Raw genomic sequence first — 19,574 nt, 5'->3', positions numbered from 1 at the left:
AGAAGCGGTGCTAACATCTAGCCTAGACAGCAGCAGCCTGCCCACAGTGTGTAACAGAGAGGCTGGCAGGGGTGTCTCCCTGCCTTCTCCCTGGGCCAGGAGGGATGGGGAAGGGCCATTTGTGTGTCTGTTGTGTCCCTTTGGTCTGGCCTGTGGGAAATCTATTCCAGTGTTGCAGGGATGAGGCTGGCTGATAACTCTGGTATCTGTATAAACACAGTCACAGCTCACTTCCTCGCTGGCTCTCCCAGCTCTTAGCTGCCTGAAGACCAAATTCTTTCGCTAAAGATCCCTGCTGGCTCTGCCCTGACAGAAATGTACAGATAATAATATGGACTGTATCTGCAGCAGACACACCACCAGGTAGGGAGCTGGCTACCCACACACCCCAGACCTATGCGTAGGCCTGTGTGTGGCCTGCCTCTGCAGACCCTATTGCTACCATAGATTAGTGTTCAGCCATTCTCAGAATTACTGCCCTCTTTAAGAAATAGCATCAGCAGAGTTCTCTCCCAGCAGAGGGTGCTGTCAGGAGTTTTGCTATAGGGGTAAGAATAGGCACTGTACTGAAGCTCTGGCATTAATTGATCTGAGCTAAGGATGCCCTCCTCACTTGCCCCAATCTCTTTGGCGTGCCAGAGCAGACACCCAAAAGTGATGGGCAGAAGAACAGGAAACTCCTTGAAGTCCACTAGTAACCTCACTCTGCACCTGGGAAGCACCAGTGACAGGTGCTATCCTCCCCTTCCCCCATGGGAAGTTGCTGCAGGAGGAGCCCAGGGAACAAGATGAAGTTTCTCACTAACCCTCCTTCCAGGGAGGTGGCTTCCCAAACTTACTGTTCCTGCTGATCTGCTGGGAAGGGAAGCTCTGTTCCCCAGAATGCAGGGGTGTCAGTCTGGAAGTCTGGGCTCCTCTGCTCTACAGGAGCCAGGCTCACATTGGTCAACCACACTTGCTCTGTGCAATCTTTCCCACCCCACAGGGGTAAGATGATGGTGATTCTAGCAGAACTGATTTAGACATAGGATATCTGTCATCCCTAGAGAGAAGTAGGATATGGAGGGCAGCCTCCTGCTCCCCTTTCATCTCTGCAGAGGCAGGATGCCAGAGCTTCCACCGGCAAGCATGGCTGGTACCATGCACATCTCAGGCAGGCAGCAGAGGAATCTGTATTTTGTTTGTACACGTTATGCCAAAGCTGAACAAGCTAAAAGGCAGCTCTAAATACCCCAGCCACATAAAACCCAGCAGGCTTTGACAGAGGCAGTCTCAGGCACCTTATAAATCCCTGGATCTCACACAGATGGGAATTTCATCATATCCAGTCACAAATAAACCAGAACTGCTCACTCCCCAATGGGTGTCCTGTTGTGAGTTCCAAGTTTTATAGGGTCTTTCCCAACATGTGCTCATCTGGTAGCTGGCTCTTTAAATCTGGGAAAGATAATTAGCTGCAGCCCTAAAATGGTCATTTTGTTTGAGTGCTGCAGATTGCCCTGCCCTTCCTTCCAGCTGGTAAGTGCTTTGGATCCTGATGAGTGCTCTCCTGGCCTTTTCATTCTGTTGTCTCAAGGGCTGTGGTGCATCCCTTGCATGTTGGTTTAGAAGAAATTGGGTAGCATGCAGTGGGTCTTCTGCTCCCATATTTGTTCTCTCCCCTGCAGGGATCCATTATCTCCATAGGGATGGAGAGCACAGGGTCCAGAGCAGGGGTCTATACTGATTTAAAATACCTCCTGGCTTATGGGAAATCTCTTTCCATGTTCACAACTTTAGTGCTTTTTCACTGCTGTGAAATTCTAAGCCTCAGTTTTACCCCTGGGCTAGAAGATCCCACCCTAAGACCAGGATTTCTCTCATTGGACTGTATCCATCTGAGACCCTGCAGATGGAGTGAGATTCAATTTCATAGCCCACAGAATTGCTAGACTCACGAATAATAACATTTCAGGCTATTTCTGCAATTCAGATTGGAAACAAGTGGAAGGGGTAAGGTTGGGAGATGGCTTTACAGCAATATCCTTTACAGGGACATGGCAAAGGATACCAGAACTCACTCTTTCTAAACATACAGTAATCCCTTCATACTGGGACCTTCAGCCCTAGCGCCTGCCTCTAGTGTGGCTCTCTGGAAGCAGGAAAAACTCCATCAAGCAGCTCTGTATGCAGCAAGATCTACCAAGTACCAACCAGGTTCTTTATGTTTGTGCCAGAAGAAATGTCTTTCAATCTGATCTGCTCTCATCGTGATATGAGCATCCAGTCACTGGTCCCAAAAGGGTATTTTCTATATTTCTTTCCCCCTCATTTGTATTCATAGGTACTTTTGCATAAGAGCAGCATCTTGTCTTTCTTAAAGCACCTGTATGTATTCTCTCCCCACACCCAGCCCCTGTCAGAATCTGCTGTCTGAGATCACAGTGGATTGCTGTGGAGATTATTATGATGTCACAATTGGAATATTTTGATGTCATCTGAGGACATGCCAGTTTGCCCCTGTATTAATCAAAATAGCTAATCGTTATTCCTTTCTGTCCCTCTAAAACGTTCTCCTAGTCCCATCTGTTTCAATAGTAGAATGTTCTGATTTTTCTCCCTTTATAATAGATCTAGAGGTTCTCTCCTTTGAATAGATTTCTCTGAGCAGAAATGGATGGAAGGAGGCTTAATACACACAAAGAAATCCTGTTTTCATTCAGAAGTCAGTGATGAAGGAGGGGCAGAAATATAGATGCTATTTAAGGAATTCTTTCACCATAGCTCAGGTGACTTAAGCACTGGCTTTGTGCTGACATCTACTGGATGTAAAGAACTGTTCAGACATTAATGGCTTCCTCAAGGTGTTCATGTTGCAAAATGTTTTTGTGAAACTTTTTTGCATTCTGATAAATCAGAGCTGGTTAAAGCTCAGCCTGGCCATTACCTAGACACTGTGGAAGGAATCTGAATGATTAAAACTACTACATGTTAAAAGTAGTCTTGGGCAGCAGCCTTTCTCCAGCTGGTTTAATCACACCTGAAATGATGCTGTAGTGATGGGGGCCCATCTAAACACCTAGATAGAAACAAGAAACTTTGTTGGCTTACTATTTCAGAATCTAGGGTTCAGAGGTGAACCGGGGCTGGGGAGGGTGGGAAGGTTGGACATAAGGATTCTACTGCATCATCCCGGCAAGTTTCTCCCGCATCTGAAAAGTTTGGTGACCTCTTCTCAGCATTCTGTTCCCACAATAACTCCTTCATTCCTGTATATCACCTGCACAGTGGTGTGCAGCAAATGCATATACCAGATGTGGAATGGACTAAGTGTTTAAATGGATTGCAGTTGGAGGGATAGTAGCTATCTGCTTGGAAATTTAAAAAAAGATCTCATTAATCTGATTAGGCCTGATCCTGTCTAAACATAAAACCTGGCATCCTAGGTTCATTGTTTCTCTGTAATATATGAATAATGGCTGATCTTAATGATTAGATACACAGTCGGGTAAGTTGTGTGGGGGGATTGTTTTGTTTTTTCCTGTTCTTTATATTTGAGTGTGCAGGAGAATCTGGGTTTGATTTCTGCACTTGCTATCTTGCCTCCTAGGACTTTGGTGATACCATAGCAAAAGTTACTGCCATGGGATGTGCTCTGGGCAGACCTCTGACTAGGCCAGATTGAAACCTGGTCAGCCGTGGATGGGAGACCTCCAAGTTCAGAGAGTTGGTGGAACACCGGTATCTGTTGTGTGCTGGACTGCAGCTCTGCTTCCTAGTCCTGCACTCCTGGTCATTGCTGTCCCCATGATTATTTATTTATGTGTACATAGATTTTCCTCTACTAAAAGAAAGGAAAGGAAATTGTTGTGCCAAACGTCCATCAATGCAGTGATCAGGTGAAGCTGGGGGAACTGTGAGGTATGCTTTCCTCAGCAGCCTTCCCCATGCCTACTCCCGTATACACCACATGTGAGGCTTTTTCATGGTATGCTCATGCAGCAGGGAAGAGTGTGATGTACTGTTTGGCATTAATGCCCTGGAATATCAAGGATGGAGCTGCTCCCCTCACTACTACACCCAGGCACAAACTCACTGTTTTTTGCAGCACTGCAGATGCTTGCTATCTGCCTTTCAGTGCTGCTCCTTGGGTCTGAGGTGTACAGATAATGAAGCTCAGCTGCTGAGTTATGTTTAAAGTATCTCTTCGCCGCCTTGACTTTGCCCAGCGCCGCCCCCGCTTCCTCTGTCCTCATGTCTTATCACAAACATTCTTGTCTCCTTCGCCATATACATCAGGTAGCTTCCCACATTGTCTCCTTCCTTCCCTCTGCTCTTCATGTGCCCTTTTCATGCTGCCCTCTGCGCTTGGAATGCCTTGCTTGGCCCAGTGTACCTAGGGTGACCAGATGGCAAAAACTGGTACGAGCGGATAATAAGTTGTCTATATAAGACAAAGTCCCTAATATAGGGACATAATAATAATATTGGGACATCTGGTCATCCTTAGTTTACCAGACACCACACACACTTCTTCCAAACCTTGCTTCAGAAATCACTTCTTCCAAACCTAGAAATGCTGCCACCCCATGGCAGGAAAAGTATCATCACCCATCCATTTAATTAAAGTAACAGCTTTCAAGAAACAATCAGCCTTCGGGTCTTGCAGTAGTGTGCAGTGTTAAACCTGGGGTTGTCACAAGAAAGTTACACTGATAGTAGATTCTTGTGAGGCTACGTAGTCATGGAGTGAGAAGCAAAGTATCATCATGAATCAAACACTGGCAAGGTTGGTGTAGCTGAAGGCATACTGCTCTGCTAGTGTGGACTCAGTTACACAGGTATAAAGGTGCTTATACCAGTTTATTCCCATCAGGAAAGGGAAATAAGGCATCTTTATACCGATGTAACTGTGTCCACACTGGGGGAGTCATAGCACTGTAGCTGTACAACTTTGTGGCTAGGGGTTTGTCCCCATGAGAAAGTTGCACTGGTCTAACTTACCCTATGAATTTAAACCAGTACAGGTGTAATTGGTTTGTAAAAAATCACACCCCTAACTGACCTAGTGGTACTGGTACAAAAACCTCTTTAGAGATTTAGAGAGGTTTTGTAGTACTTTTTTTCTTCAGTATAAACCAGTGGTTCTCAGCCTGCGGCCCAGTCTGCACACAGCTGTGGCCCATGTGACATCCTCAGGACCATACAGGTGGTATTGGATGCAGCCCACATAACACATTGTGGGCTGCATGCTTGAGAACCACAAAGGTGAGATTTCAACTGATATCGGTCTCTTCCTAGTATAAACCCCTTACCCACCCCCCATTCTAATATAAGAGTGTTCACACGGGGGGTGAATTGTGCTGGTAAAACTTTTCCATGTAGCCAAGGTCTAAGCTCCTCAGAGCAGAGACAATATCTTCTGTGTATTTACAGAGCTGGTCTGTACTTAACAAGCAATAACTAATAAGCTGCATCTCTCACTCTGGCCATGGATGCATGTAGAGACTGTGGAAAGTTGTGTAACTGTACACAGTTGTTGCATGATCATGTAATGAAACAGTTTGTAATATAGATGGGAGAAGGCCTGTCAAGTCCCATCTTGTCCACCTACCAGGGCTAGCGCAGGTTTGGCTCCCACAGGATATTTTCTAGGGATTTGTAGCAACACTTCCACTTAAATGTTCACAACCTTTTTTCTCTTCCTTCTCCCTTGTGTTGGCCTTTTAGTTTTTATTTTAAACTTAAGCAAGTGTAAGTTATTAATATTTCTGGTCATTTCATTTCTGAGTAGGGTAGGAGAGAAATTAACCCAAACAATTTGATATACTGATACTTTTTACCATTCTTTTTGTCAGGTATGTTTTCCTTGGGTGGGGCTGACTTTAGATTGATTTGTATACCTCTTCTGTATACCACCTCTGTGAATGGTAAGGGTTTGGTTTGGACTGGGTGGGCTTTTTTGCATGGGAGGGGTTGGATGTGGTGTTGGGGAAAGGAAAGCAGTTGTATATTTATTCCTTCTGGATCCAGTGTACTCAAATTACACACCAGAAGATAGTTTCTCTCGCTGTTGATTCTGCAAACTCCAACTGAGAGCTGAGAATCCAGCTGGGCTTTTGCTGCCTCTTAGATAAGAATATAGCCGTTGATTCTGTTAGTGCTGTGCGAGACAAAATCAAATGCACGTTCTTCTTACCCCACCTATCACCAATCCTTCTCACTCTGCTTAGACCCCACTTCTTCCATGAATCCTTCCTTCACCAATCTCAATAATGAAGGGTTCATATACTCTTGTGCCCAACTTTTGATGCATGACTATTTTTGTGCTTAAATTCAGGCTCTTCAGGGAGGGATCTTGTCTTAGTATTTGTTTAATAAAGTATCGGGCACATTTCTGACACCCTGTAATTAATTAATAACAGCTTCAAGCTGGATGGAAGCAAAAACTTGTTTGTGTTGCTGGAGTCAGCCACTATGACTCAGTGACATATAGAGAGTGGAGATGGTGAGTAAAAAAGGCATGTTTTTACATAGTCACTTTTCTGACCACATTTTAAAGGTGACTGAAAATCTGCAATCTGTGTTAACTGACTGGGTTTTTTAAGCTCCTCAACTTTATATTACTTTAATAATGATTGCCTGCCAAGGGAAGAGGGACTGATAACAAGTCCTTGTCCACACAGCTGACTTTCCTGCAAGTGCAATTGTGTGTAAGCAAAGAGTGTATGTTTAAAATTGATGGACCTGCACACTTAGAGGTTAAGGTGTTTGGGATTAATCTAGGACACTGGTCTAAATTTTGACATGGCAAGACTGTGGATGAGATTTGGATCTAGATGGCTCTTTCTTCAGTTTTCATTGTTGCCCCCCCACGTCCCACTCAGGCTCTTTGATTGTGGGCCAGTTTTGTATTCTTCGACCTTTATTTTAAGAACTATTAATTACTGGCAGTTATTGATCACTACTCTCTCTGGACTGAGATGTCCTCCTGGTTAGAGGATATCTGTGGGGGGTCAGAAGCTGGTATTTCTTGAAGCCTTTAGGGATGTTCAAAAAACTGCTATGGCCTATTTGATCCTTTGTTGATATGTCAGTCTCAGTAGCTAGTGCCTTGGCTTACCACCCTTATCATTTGAAGGCACTCTTGCCTACAGAATTTTGCAGTCATTTTAGCAGCTTAGTCGGGCTATGTCTACAGGAGAAAAATCCATTTCCCTCTGGCTTTAATGCTGGATTAACGGCACAACTCTGCTGTGTAAGCAGTCAATGTTTTTCCTTACTAAACCTGAGATAACTTCTTGGATTGGTTAAAGATGCTGTGATTGTGACTTGGGGGAAAATCCAAGGGCAGCATCACAGGTGTGTAGGAAGTAAGAAGGGCCGTGAGAGCAGCTAGTCTGAGAAGGAGGCAGCAACAGCCATGGAGAGAGTGCTGACTCAAAAGGGGGAAATGAAAAATGAAGTTTTATCTTTAGAAAATATTCAGAGAGATGGGTGATGAAAGTGGATGTCTCACAATGTACATAGAGGTTGAAACAAATCTAATGGGAGAGTGGGAAGGTTGGAGAAGGGAAATGCTAGGAAGTATGGGCCTGTGCACATGAAAAACACTACATCTGATCAGTGTCCGTCAGAATGGATGGAAATCTTTCCATTTATTTCAATTGGTATCAGATCAGGCCCGCTTTGAGAACATTCTCACTAGCACTTGTGGATCCAGAGTTTGTTTTCCTCTTTCTCCTTTTGACTGTCAAGTCACTGGGTTTCCATTGGCTACTCATATCTATCTGGTTTGCAATATTTTAAGCATGTTCATGGGCATGTACTTGATTTGTGGGTCACTTTGTGAGGGCGCTTGTCATTTGTGTTCCCATTGAGAGGTTGGTGCTCTAGGTGATTTGATTAGTGTGAGCAAGGGGCTCATTAACTGAAGATACACTGGTTTGATTATTGGATCTTGGTTGGTTAGGGGTAGGACTGAGGGGCGTTAACAGAGTGATTGAGGACTTGGGACCAGAGGCCACTCAAGACAATCTGTCACCCTAGGCAAAACTTCAGTGTGCTACCCTGCCTCCTATGCCCTAGACAAAGGATCTCAGCCAAGGGGGCATGCACTTTCTGTGGGGGTGCAGTAAGCCTTCTGATGGTTAAATGGTTATGGTAGAAGTGCTGGGGCCAAGCATCAGGCCACAGTGACACTCACTGAGGTGTGGCCTGGCCACCCTTCTGTCATGATGGGAGGACTGCTGGGCCAAATTTGAATGGATGGCACTGCAACCTGGTGCATGTGGTCACAGTGACACTCAGGCTTGGCCTGGCTGCCCCTGCTGCCCTAGGCAGAATCTGTTACTGTAGGCATTTGCGTCATTTGCTATAACTAGAGTTTCCCCTGCCCAGGTTGGAATAGAACGGAGTGTTTTATGGAATGACAGAAGGGCATTGACAGAGCTGTGTGTGACTGGACTGTAACAACAGAGATCTTTCCAAAGTGTAATTCCTACTCCTCCCACATTTCCACATATGCTGTGGTAACTTCCACTCTCATTTCTACCTACCCTGCTCACACTTGCCTCAGAGCCAGATGCCTCCCTCTCTCTTTATTTCTAATTCTCTTGTCACCTCTGAGCATTTCTGACCTAATCCTCCCCTTAAGAAAGCTACTTCTTATCTTGACTTCCTTTTCTATGGTTTCACTATATCTTCCGTGCCCTTTGCTCCCTTTTCTCACCAGCCACTACATGAGGTGGGCATGCTCCTTTGCCTCTGGTAACTTGTCTAACTCCCTCAAATCTGCCACTGTCCATCCCTTCTTAAAACCTTCCCTGACACACTTCCCTTCTGCATATCACCCATGCTTAACCTTCTAGTTGACTCTTACTAAAATGCTTGAGAAGCTCCTGCCTCATGTCTCCAGTCACAGCTCACCCAGCAATATCCTTGAATGTTTTCCATCTGGATTTTGCTCTTGCCAGAGCAAGGGAGAAACTCCCATCTATTTAGTCATGGACTTCCTCCTTTTTACTGCTGATGGCTCTTTGTCTTCAGTGCAGCCTTCAACGCTGTAGACAACTTTATCATCCTGGAATTGTTATGGTTTAAAGATTAATTAGATGTTTTTTTGTCCATGGAATTCACTTTACTAAAACTTTCAATATAGGGTGCCTAACGCTGGGCTCCTAAATCTGTATTTAGGTACCTAAATAAAAAATTCAGGTCAGTTTTATTTAGATACCTAAATATAGATTTTGGAACTTAACTGTAGACACTCTGTTTTGAAAACTTTGGGTTTAGGATTCTTGTTAATATTTTTAAGATGGAACTTATTTGAGTTGGTCCTAAATTAACAAGTGCCCTGGTCTTTTTCCTGACTTATTAAGGTTAATTTAGAACCCAGCAATGTCTATGAATACATTAGATTATTTCTCTTATTGTGCATTACCTTGCTTTTGTGAACACTTACAAAATAAGTGAAGCATTTAATGCCATTTTTGCTTCATTCTTCACTAAAATGGTTAATTGTGACCAGATGCACAATTAATATTAACAAGGGGGAAGGAACAGAGGGCAGAATCGGAAAAGCACGGGTTAAATAATATTTAGAGGTATCCAAATTGATTGGCCTGATAAAATGTTCCCTATAGTACTTAAAATCTGAAGTAATCTCTGAACCATCAGCAATTATCTTTGAGAACTCACGGAGGATGGGTGAGGTCCCAGAGGACTGGAGAAGGGCAAACATAGCACCTATTTTTAAAAAGGAGAACAAAGAGGACCCTTGGAATTATAGACCTGACAGCCTAATTTTAATACCTGGAAAGATACTGGAACAAATTATGAAATAATCCATTTGTGAGCACCTAAAGGATAACAAGGTGATAAATAATAGCCAACATAGATTTATCAAGAACAAATCATGCCAAACTAATTTCTTCTTTGACAAGGTAACCAGACTAGAAGATGGGGGGAAGTAGAAAACATGATATATCTTGATTTTAGTAAGGCTTTTGACGCAGTCCCACATGACATTCTCATAAGCAAACTAGGGAAATATGGTCCAGATGAAATTATTATTAGGTAGGTGCACAGTTGATTGATAACTACTCTTTGACTATGATTTTACAATGGTTTGTTGTCAAACTGAGAGGACGTATGAAGTCGGATCCTACAGGGGTCTGTCCTGGGCTGGTACTATTCAATATTTTAGTTGACTTGGATGATGGAGTGGAGAGTATACTTATTAAAGTTGTGGATGACACCAAGCTGGGAGGGGATGCAAGCATTTTAGAAGGCAGATTTAGAATTCAAAATTACCTTGATAAACTAGAGAATTGGTCTAAAATCAATAAGATGATATTCAATAAAGGCAAGTGCAAAATACTACACTTAGGCAGGGAAATCAAATGCACAAAACCAAAATGGGAATAACTGGCTGGGCAGCAGCATTGCAGAAAAGGACTTGGGGATTATAGTGAATCACAAATTGAATATGAGTCAATAAGGCAATGCTGTTGTGAAAAAAGGAAAATGTAATTCTGGGATGTATTAACAGGACAGTCATATGTAAGACTTGGGAGGTAAATGTCCCACTCTACTCTGCACTAGTGAGGCCTCAGTGGAATACTGTGTCCAGTTGTGGGCACCAAACTTTAAGAAAGATGTGGACAAATTGGAGAGAGTTGAGAATACAGCAATAAGAGTCGGAGGTTGGAAAACATGACCTATGAGGAAAGGTTGAAAGAACTGGGCATGTTTAGTCTAACACAGAGAAGGCTGAGGGGTGACATAAGTCTTCACATGCAAAAGGTTATTACAAAGAGGATGGTGATCAATTGTTCTTCATGTCCAGTAATGATAGGACATGAATTGGCTTTGTTTGCAGTAAGGGAGATTTAGTCTGTATACTAGGAAAAACTGTCAAAGTATAAGGATAGTTAAGTACTGGAACAGGTTACCTAGGAAGGTTGTGGAATCGCCATCATTTGAAGTTTTAAAGAATAGATTAGACAAACATCTGTCAGGGATGGTCTAGGTATACTTGGTCCTGCCTCAGTGCAGGGGGGTGGACTAGATGACCTACTGAGGTTTCTTCCAGCCCTACATTGCTATGACTCTATGATTTAATTTTATCTGCCATCATGAGGCCCTTTTTTCTAGTTTTCTTTGGTCGCTCTGACGTTCCTCATGTCTTTTCCGGCCTTGACTAGCCTCAATAATTTTGTGCCATCTGCAAATTTTACTACTTGAGTGCTCACCTCCTCTTTGGGATCATTAATAAACAATACTGGTTTGAACACAAAATCTTGTGTTGCCCCACTGTTAATTATGCAGTGCTACAAATTGGCCATTTATTTCTATTCTTTGTCTTCTCTTTCTTAACTCATCTTTAACCCATTACAGTGCTTTACCCTCTCACTTCATGACTTAGTTCCCTTAACAATCATGGGACTTTGCCAAAGGCTTTTTGAAAGTCCATATAACCTATATTGACTTGTTCTCCCATTATTTACTATTTTGCTGATATGTTCACAGAATTGGAATAGAATTGCAATGGACTAGATTACATTGCTATTATCTTTGCTTAATCCATCTCACTCCAAACGCTCCTTGCAGTTTATTACCCACTGCATCACAGCTAAATGCAGATTATAAATTTGTTGGGGCAGGTTCCCTTGTCCTTTTTTGTCTCTGTTAAAAGTTTAGCATAGTTTTAGTCTCTTTAAAAATAAAATAATAATCTCAATTCCAATCTCATCTAAAAACCCACTGTTTTCTCCCTCGCCTTTGCCTTTGCCTCTGTCTTGGATGTTATTTAACTTTGGTAAAGTATCTTGGAATGCTTTTGTATGGAAGATGCTAATGTTATGTTGTATCATCATTACAGGAGCTGCAGACCAGCCTTTTGAGGTGCACTGGCAAAGTAGTGTGGGGCTGAGGACTGGGGCAGCAGGGGGAGTTGCAGGTCAGGAATAAGGTGTCTTTACAGAGCTGTGTGTAGAAATCTGCACTGTTTATGCCTGGCTTTAGGCAGCTTTGTTTGTCCTTCACTTGCATGAGAATCAAACTTCAGACCAGCCATCTGAAGAGAAAGCTAAATCTAGAGAAACAAGAAACAAACATACGCGATAGGAATTGAGCTGTGTCAGAGTCCTATGTTTAAGGTGGATTTTCTTCACTCTCAAGGAGTGTTTGTCAATGAAGATATAATGGAGCCAAAGAACCAATGCTGAACACTCTGCTGTGCTTGTGAGTGATGGGGCTGGATTCCAAAGAGAAGCTGAATTTTCAGGCACAGCACTATTAACCTTTAAGAGCATATTCCACAGGGCAAATGCAAACCCAAGAAATCTTATCCTCTGATGCTGCTTGAGTCCTTAGCTCAGGAATGTATTTCCAGGAAGATAAGCTGTTGCTCCCATATATATCAGGTGAACGTTGAGCTGCTTGTTCAATGCTGGAAGTGAATTAAATCAACCTATAGCCAAGTCCACGTTGGGGTCCATGTTATGATGCTTAATGTTCATTCAATACAGATAACACAGTATAATTAAAATCAGCTGTAGATCATAAACCAGCTATAGACAAGCTATCAACAACTTGTTCCTAGTGCCAGTGGTTAATAGTCCCCAGTGATGGCAGCTGACATGCCAACAATATTGGCTGCAAATCCTTTTTAAAAGAAGCCAACCCTCAAGAAATCCACTTGCCTCCGAATCACAGGGGGTGAGCAATATGGCAGAGCAGTGTTTGTAAATACCATAGGAGTAGAGCTGTATAGAGGACAGAAGTTCTGCTTCACGGAGGATTTCAAGATTTTGAAATTTGGCTTTATTCTCAGTCAGAATGAAAACCCAAATCTTAGAAATTCTCCATGAAGGAAAACTCAGAAAGAAATAATTTTGGGCTGATCAAAAAGTTTTGTTTTGACAAAATTGAAAAGTTTTTATTTTGAATTTTTAAATGTTATGTTGTATTATAATATACAAACTAAAAAAATTCAAAATCAAAAGTTATTTCAAAACAAAAAATATCAAAATGTTTCATTCAGGAAATGTCAAAACAGGATGTTCTAACATTGTTGGAACTTTTACCCAATTTCAGGAGACTTTATTATTGGAAGAAAACTGAGGAAAAATTAGGCAAAGCATTTAGATTTCAAGGAACTGCATATGCCGATGAAATATAGTTCCACAGAAGTTTCTCTTATCAGCTCTATATTGGAATTTAACCTTAGGAGGGCAGGAGCTTCACTCCAGAACCCTGCATGCACTGGTATCAAGTGGGATAAAGCTTCTGGCTAGTGACTTGTTGCATGATGTCTTGAGATTTAGAAGAGTTAGTCTGTATCTAGTACCCCAGCAGCATCAAGGCAGTGGGGTGTCCATCACACAAGGGATTCCAGCTCTGCTGTATGATATCCCAGATTGTATTGCATTGGATACAGTATCTCAAACATCTGCGAAGATGAGGCTTTCACAGGGTATTTGGATTTCAGTTCCTATGACTTTCGCATTGTTGCCAATTCCTGATTCAATGTTTGCTACCTAGCATAATGCTGTCTTTGTCTGTTTCTTCACTTTTTCCTCATTGCTTTTAATTTGAATCTTTTAAAATTCCTGAGTTTGAAACATCTTTCTTGTACTGGGTATTCGAGTAGAAAATGTGTGTGCGCCTCAGTTTGTCTTCACTCACTTTGATTGCAGTCATTCTTGTCTTGAGTTATGCTTTGTGTCTTCCAGTTTCCACTCCTACTTTATGGTCTCTGATACTGTATTTGGTGAGAGTCTGTCTTTCTTCTGCACATGATGCTATGGTGACATATCTACTAGTGTGATTGATCTGTGTAAGGATTTCCTGTAGTCTACTGTGTTTGAAGTGTTAGTTTAGCATCTAGAGCATTCGTTGGTTTTGGATGAGGTTATTTGCTCCCACTGGTCAGGAAGTTAGAAGTGCTGAGTCCTAACAGCAATGTATGTTTGCCTTTGGGTTTAGTTAGAATCCCTGGTGTTCTGCAATAGCTTCTGCTGACGTGGCACCGGATGGATGGGGAGGTGACCCACTTCTGCTATTGCGGCTGGCGTGCCTCTGTAGGCAGAATGATTATGTTCTGTTTCTGAACTGCAGAAGGGAGGGTTTCGATAGGATTTTTTGTATCACAATCCGTGTAAGGAGCTGTTAAAACTGAGCATCCGACTCGGCTGCCCTGCAGTGCAGTGCAATGGGTTGGGTTGCCGTAGATTGCAGTAGGTTTATTGGTGGGTTGTGTGTCTCTAGCAGTATCTTTCCAGAGCCTTCCCTTGAACTGGCCCTTAGCTGGCCTGCTTTATTAGGAGCCCCAGGATGTGACCCTGGGGCCGCGCGCAATTTCCCAATCAAAGGTCCGTTCCTTGGGTTGTGGGGACTTTTTCCTGGAGTATCCTGTGTTGCCCGGTCGTGGGGTGAGGGACCTTGCCGAGCATGGGGCTACCGCCTCCGCGGCAGAAGCCCCGGCCGGGCCGGGCCGGGCCGGGCCGGGCAGCGCAGCAGCCTATGCCGGTCACCATACGGAGCCGGCCGGCAGGTATCCAAGGGAAGGCGCGGCGTGGTTTCCATGGTAACGGAGAGGCGGAGTGCCGCCGGAATCCTGTCAGCCAGTCAGCGTGGAGGGGCGTGGCCCGGTTAACTAAGTTGCCAATCACGGCACAGGCTCGGGAGCAAATGAACGTGACCGTATCCTGTGTCACGTGGTGGGTTCGCTGCCTCTGCCGCGCTCCAGACACTAGCTAGCGGACACTTTCCGAGGAGTGAGGAGGAGGGACGCGGGGTCTCGGGGCAGCGGAGAGGGGGGCGCGGCGCGGGGCAGTGGAGGGGAGTGGGTCAGCGCCCGGCGACTTGATAGGGACCCGGGTGGGGCCAGGCGCACGGTGCGGGACGGGACGGGACGGGACAGCGCAGCCCAGGGGATGGGGAGCTTGTGTTGCCCGGCGTTTGCCCGGGAGGCCGTGGCGAGCGGGGGCCCGGAGCGAGGCGAGAAGGGGCTGGTGTATCAAGAGACGCCTGAGCTCCTGCAGGGGGTGAAGCCGGTGCCCGGGGAGGTGGAAGCAGAGACCCCCAATGGGTCTGCCCCCGCGGAGCTCCCTGAGGTGCGCCTGTCCCTGCGCCGCTGGGCCGTGGTGCTGCTGTTCAGCTGCTACTCGCTCTGCAATGCCTTCCAGTGGATCCAGTACGGCAGCATCAACAACATCTTCTCGCGCTTCTACGGCGTGAGCACCTTCGACATCGACTGGCTCTCCATGTGCTACATGCTCACCTACATCCCCCTGCTCTTCCCTGTGGCGTGGCTGCTCGACAAGAGGGGCCTGCGCCTCATCGCCCTCGCTGGCTCAGCCTTCAACTGTCTAGGTGCCTGGGTGAAGCTGGGCAGCATGAAACCGCACCTCTTCCCTGTCACCGTCCTGGGGCAGGTCATCTGCTCGGTGGCGCAGGTCTTCATTCTGGGCATGCCATCGCGCATTGCTTCTGTCTGGTTCGGGTCCCATGAGGTCTCCACTGCCTGCTCCATCGCTGTCTTTGGGAACCAGGTAAGGAGGCCTCTAACCCCAGTGCCCCTATTAAAGCTAGGGGTGGAGGAGTAATTAAACTCACAGGTGACACTAAATTGGGGCGAGCTGCAACCTCCACTGAGGAGAGGGAAATACAGAGACACCTGCCAATGCTAGAAATAACAGGCAGAGATTCATCTTGGGAAAATGTGGTTTGTCTATTTGGGGGGAAATATACTTAGCTTGGCTATGACATGGCTTAGAGAGGAACGTAGGTCTACAAACCCTAAGAAGGAGAGGGATTATTTAGCTTGGTACAAGGGGGTATAATTAGTTCAGCCTAAATTGTCCCTCTCAATATCATCCTGTTCTTCCTATCAGGAATATCTCAGATTCTGGGATGGATGGGGCTGTGGAATTGTTTCCCAAGGAAAGAAACAGGTGCCCTATTGCTTGGGATATTTAGAATTAGACTGGACAAAAATGGGTCAAAGGGAGCAGTTGTGTTGGGCCTTATCTCACAGTCTTTCTACCTCTGAGTTTTCTGCCTTTGGTTTTGTTGATCCATATTAAGGCAGTGAGCTTCCCAAATAAGACATGCTAGACAGAGACTTGGTTTCTTTGCACAAGGGTGGAGCAAACTCTTTTAAGCAGTTTTAATGCCAAAGCAGGTCAGTGAGGTGGTTGTGATTGACCTTCCTGTAACAAGCTGTAACATTCTTCACCTACAGCCAATTCGCACTCAAAAAGAAGAGATTTTTTTCTCAGTTTTGAAACCAGATGAGGGAAATCACTTCTTTACTCTTGCATCTGATGCCTCACTGATGCACATGGCATGAAACAAATGCACTAGTGATGGTACAACATGGCTTTAGAAGGCAATTCATGCTGTATGGATATTAAAAGCGGAGGATCACCAAAACGAGACACTAACTATTGGACTGGCACATGTCTTTGATGACTGGGTAGTGCCCCAGATTTTACCCAGCTCAGACCACAGGTGGGGTGCAATATGAATGGTTTGACATTGTCTGCTTTGAATATTCTGTCTATGTACTTTGTCACTGCCACATACACAGAAGTAATGTGCTCCCTGCCCAGTATGACTGTGTTACGGGTTTGAGAAGGAAGTTAGATTGTGAGTGCCTCCTGTCTAACTGCCACACCTGCCCTCACATAATGCCTTGGAAGCATGTAGAGCATTAAATAAGTCCTAACCACTAAGCTGATTTAATGCCTCTGCTGGAATTGCATCCTTTCTCCATACTACTAAGCCATCCCTGTTGAATATGCCTTATTCCTGTGGCTCAAAGTTACTTCTGAAAAGCTAATCAGTGAATTAATCTGATTGCACAAGTTTCAGGTATAATTTAAAAAAAAAAAAAAAAAAAAGTTCCAGTAGTAAGAATCAAATTCTCTTCCCTTGGTCCCATTCATAGTGTCTTGCTTGACTTCTCACTTCAGATGCCATGAGCTGATCACTGTTAACTCAAGCACTGTCAATAGACTCAGAGGAGTTTCTAAAACAAAGTGTAACCACTTTCTGCAAAGGCCCATCAGATTAATTTGTTTGCTCAGTGCTGCTTTCTCTCACTTTACTTTTCATAAAGCATTTTTGTCCAAATGGGGAAATGAATACATTTAAGCATTCTTCCCCCTGCAACTGCATTGCACACCTGGGACATGGCACAGGGCTTATTTCAGGAGTTTTTTTATGGGAGCCCCTTGTTAAAATATTGGTGGCACTTTACTGGCCATAAGCCCAGAAAGATCAGCATGTAATGGCTTTTCCTGAGGCCTGATGGCTCAGAGAAGAGGATTGGGAGAATAGAGTTTGCAGAAGCATCTTAGTAGCCTCCTAGTGAATTCTCCAAGCAGAGCAAAAACAATGAACATGCTTCAGAACCGCCATGCTCTGTGGAAGGGTCTCTGCTGAAACCCTGATAAACATCACCTGATCTGTAGCTGACTTGATACCTGGAGTTGCTCAGCTCTTGCTCAGCTGAGCTGTGTGTGTGCATGCAGGATCACCCAGTCAGGATTTGTCATTTCCCCTGCAGTATATTGATTTATCAGCTGGTTGGGCTGGTTGTGCTGGTTGTTCTGACCCAGCATATGTGGCAAGTGCTCCAAGTCATCTTTGGTCTTCTTACACCAGGAGGAAAATCTCAGTCGTTCCTCACTTCAGCGGGGAACACGTGCTTTAGGAACAAAAGATAGCAGTGGGAGCATTGTTCTAAGAATTCAGAGACTATAGGAATATGGGGTTGCTGGAACAGGGACCTGTGCCCCTTGTATTTGAAAAATCTGTTTTGCCCTCTTTTAGGGCCTAATAAACATATTCCTTGAGACACAAGGGACCGAGTCTTTGGACTGAATCTTTCTTTAAATACCATTAGTGCCAAGGCACTACAGGGGTGAGTGCATGAAAAATATTTAACTAGTTAGTGAGATTGTTTCCTTGTAAGCTCTGAAAGTCCTCTAGGGTTACACTGATTATCAATCAAGAACTATAGAAAGAAATCTGGTAACCAGCTGTTCTTCCTGACAATCTGGACTGCTCATTTTCACCCTTGTTTAAACCACTGAACTACTGTGCTGTGACCAGGTTTATTCACTCCTGATGGCGGCTCCAGTTACTGTATCTGCTTGTTATGTGGAGTGCAAGAGGCACAAGGTGAACTGTTGCCAAGAGGAAGAGGTTATAATAAGAGCCGTGTGTCTCTTACAAATGTGAAATAAAATGAAAAAGAACATTTACAAAAAAAACCCCCAAACAATAAAACAAAGCACTTATCCCACAGTGGTGGCACCTGTCTCAAGGGGCTGGGCCCAACTTTCTGCTCTGGGTGTGGCATCCTGGTGCAAGGTCATAGTGTTGCTCAGGTTTGGCTGCCCTCTGATGGGGTAGCTAGGCCCAATGTGAGTGAGTCACGGTATGACCTGATGCATGGAGTCACAGCCTGACTCAAATTTGGTTTGTCGAGTCCCTCCCTCATCCTGACAGAGGAGCAGCTGGGCCAAACCTGAACAGCACTGCAGTCCTGTGTGCCAGGTCACAACACCTGACGTGGGAAGCTGGGTCCAGCCCTCAGGACAGGAATTACTACTGTGGGCTGAGCGTGAGATGGGCTCGCTCTGCAACCTGCCTCCAGGGTCTCCCACCTCCCCAGGGGCAGGACCCGACACCCTTTGCCCCTCCCCCCAAGTTATCCCACCTCCCCAGGGGCAGAACCTAACACCTCCCCCCCCTCCAGGTCTCCCACCTCTCTGGGGTTAGGACCCGACACCCTGTCCTAGGGTCTCCCACCTCCCCAGGGGCTGGACTTGACCTGGGTGCGGGGGGGGAGGGGGGCAGAGAGGGGGAGAATAGATAAGATGAAATAACAAGAAATTCCTGAAACCAAAACAAACAATTATAGAAAATCAAAAGCATTTCAGGGGATTCTATGTATAATTCTCTCTCTTTCTGCTTGCATAAGGGGACAGCATCTGTGTTTCTGTGACTTCTCTTTCCTGCTGCCCTCTTTGGAATCTGCTGCTATATTAGGCTGAGGTTGGACCCTGCTTCTGGTTCTTGCCATGCCACTCAAGTCATGCACGTTCTGACACCTGAGAAAGACAGCTGATGGGTTTGGAGTAAGGACGCTGCAGGAGAAGAGCACATATCTATCTGTGGGAAGATTTCCCTCTGCCCTTATTCTGTCCCTTCTGAGTAGTTGAAGATATTAACGTGGATGGGTAGGAAGGAGCATTTTTGATTCATGTTCGTTTTTGGCTCTGGAGAGAGTGAGGCTACTTGATGTGTTTTTAGGTGGAGTCACTGTGCTGGCTCTGAGGCTGGACTGCACTGTGGCTGGTGATCTAGGGCTTCTGAGGTGGAAGCTGCCTAGGGCAAAACAGGATTTTTATGTTTTAGAGACGAATCCCAACCCCATTCTGATTACCTGGTCTGTAACATCCCAATCACAGATCAATTGCTTCTGTACAGGGTGACTTCGCAGCACTGTTTGTACCATGCCTACAGCTCTGCTTAACACCTCACTGCACACCTTGCCTGAAGAGTTTTCAGTG

General features: G+C 44.8%; 1 protein-coding gene across 6 annotated transcripts in view; it reads left to right on the top strand.

The window, feature by feature from the left end:
- Nucleotides 1-14,547: 14,547 nt before the first annotated feature.
- FLVCR2 (FLVCR choline and putative heme transporter 2) overlaps nucleotides 14,548-19,574 on the top strand; it is a 48,143-nt gene continuing 43,116 nt past the window's right edge. For all 6 annotated transcript variants that reach the window (XR_010917140.1, XM_067532951.1, XM_067532960.1 and 3 more), the window contains exon 1: nucleotides 14,548-15,539. Coding sequence is in view for 5 of the 6 variants with exons in the window: in XM_067532951.1 (XP_067389052.1) it covers nucleotides 14,922-15,539 (618 nt within the window). In the remaining variant the exon portion in view is untranslated. The remainder of the gene's footprint in view (nucleotides 15,540-19,574) is intronic.

Source organism: Emydura macquarii, unplaced genomic scaffold, assembly GCF_026122565.2.
Source record: "Emydura macquarii macquarii isolate MOO-44397 ecotype Brisbane River unplaced genomic scaffold, CSIRO-AGI_Emac_v2 contig_374, whole genome shotgun sequence".
Classification (NCBI taxonomy): Eukaryota; Metazoa; Chordata; order Testudines; family Chelidae; genus Emydura; species Emydura macquarii.
This window is presented reverse-complemented; position numbering and strand designations above follow the sequence as displayed.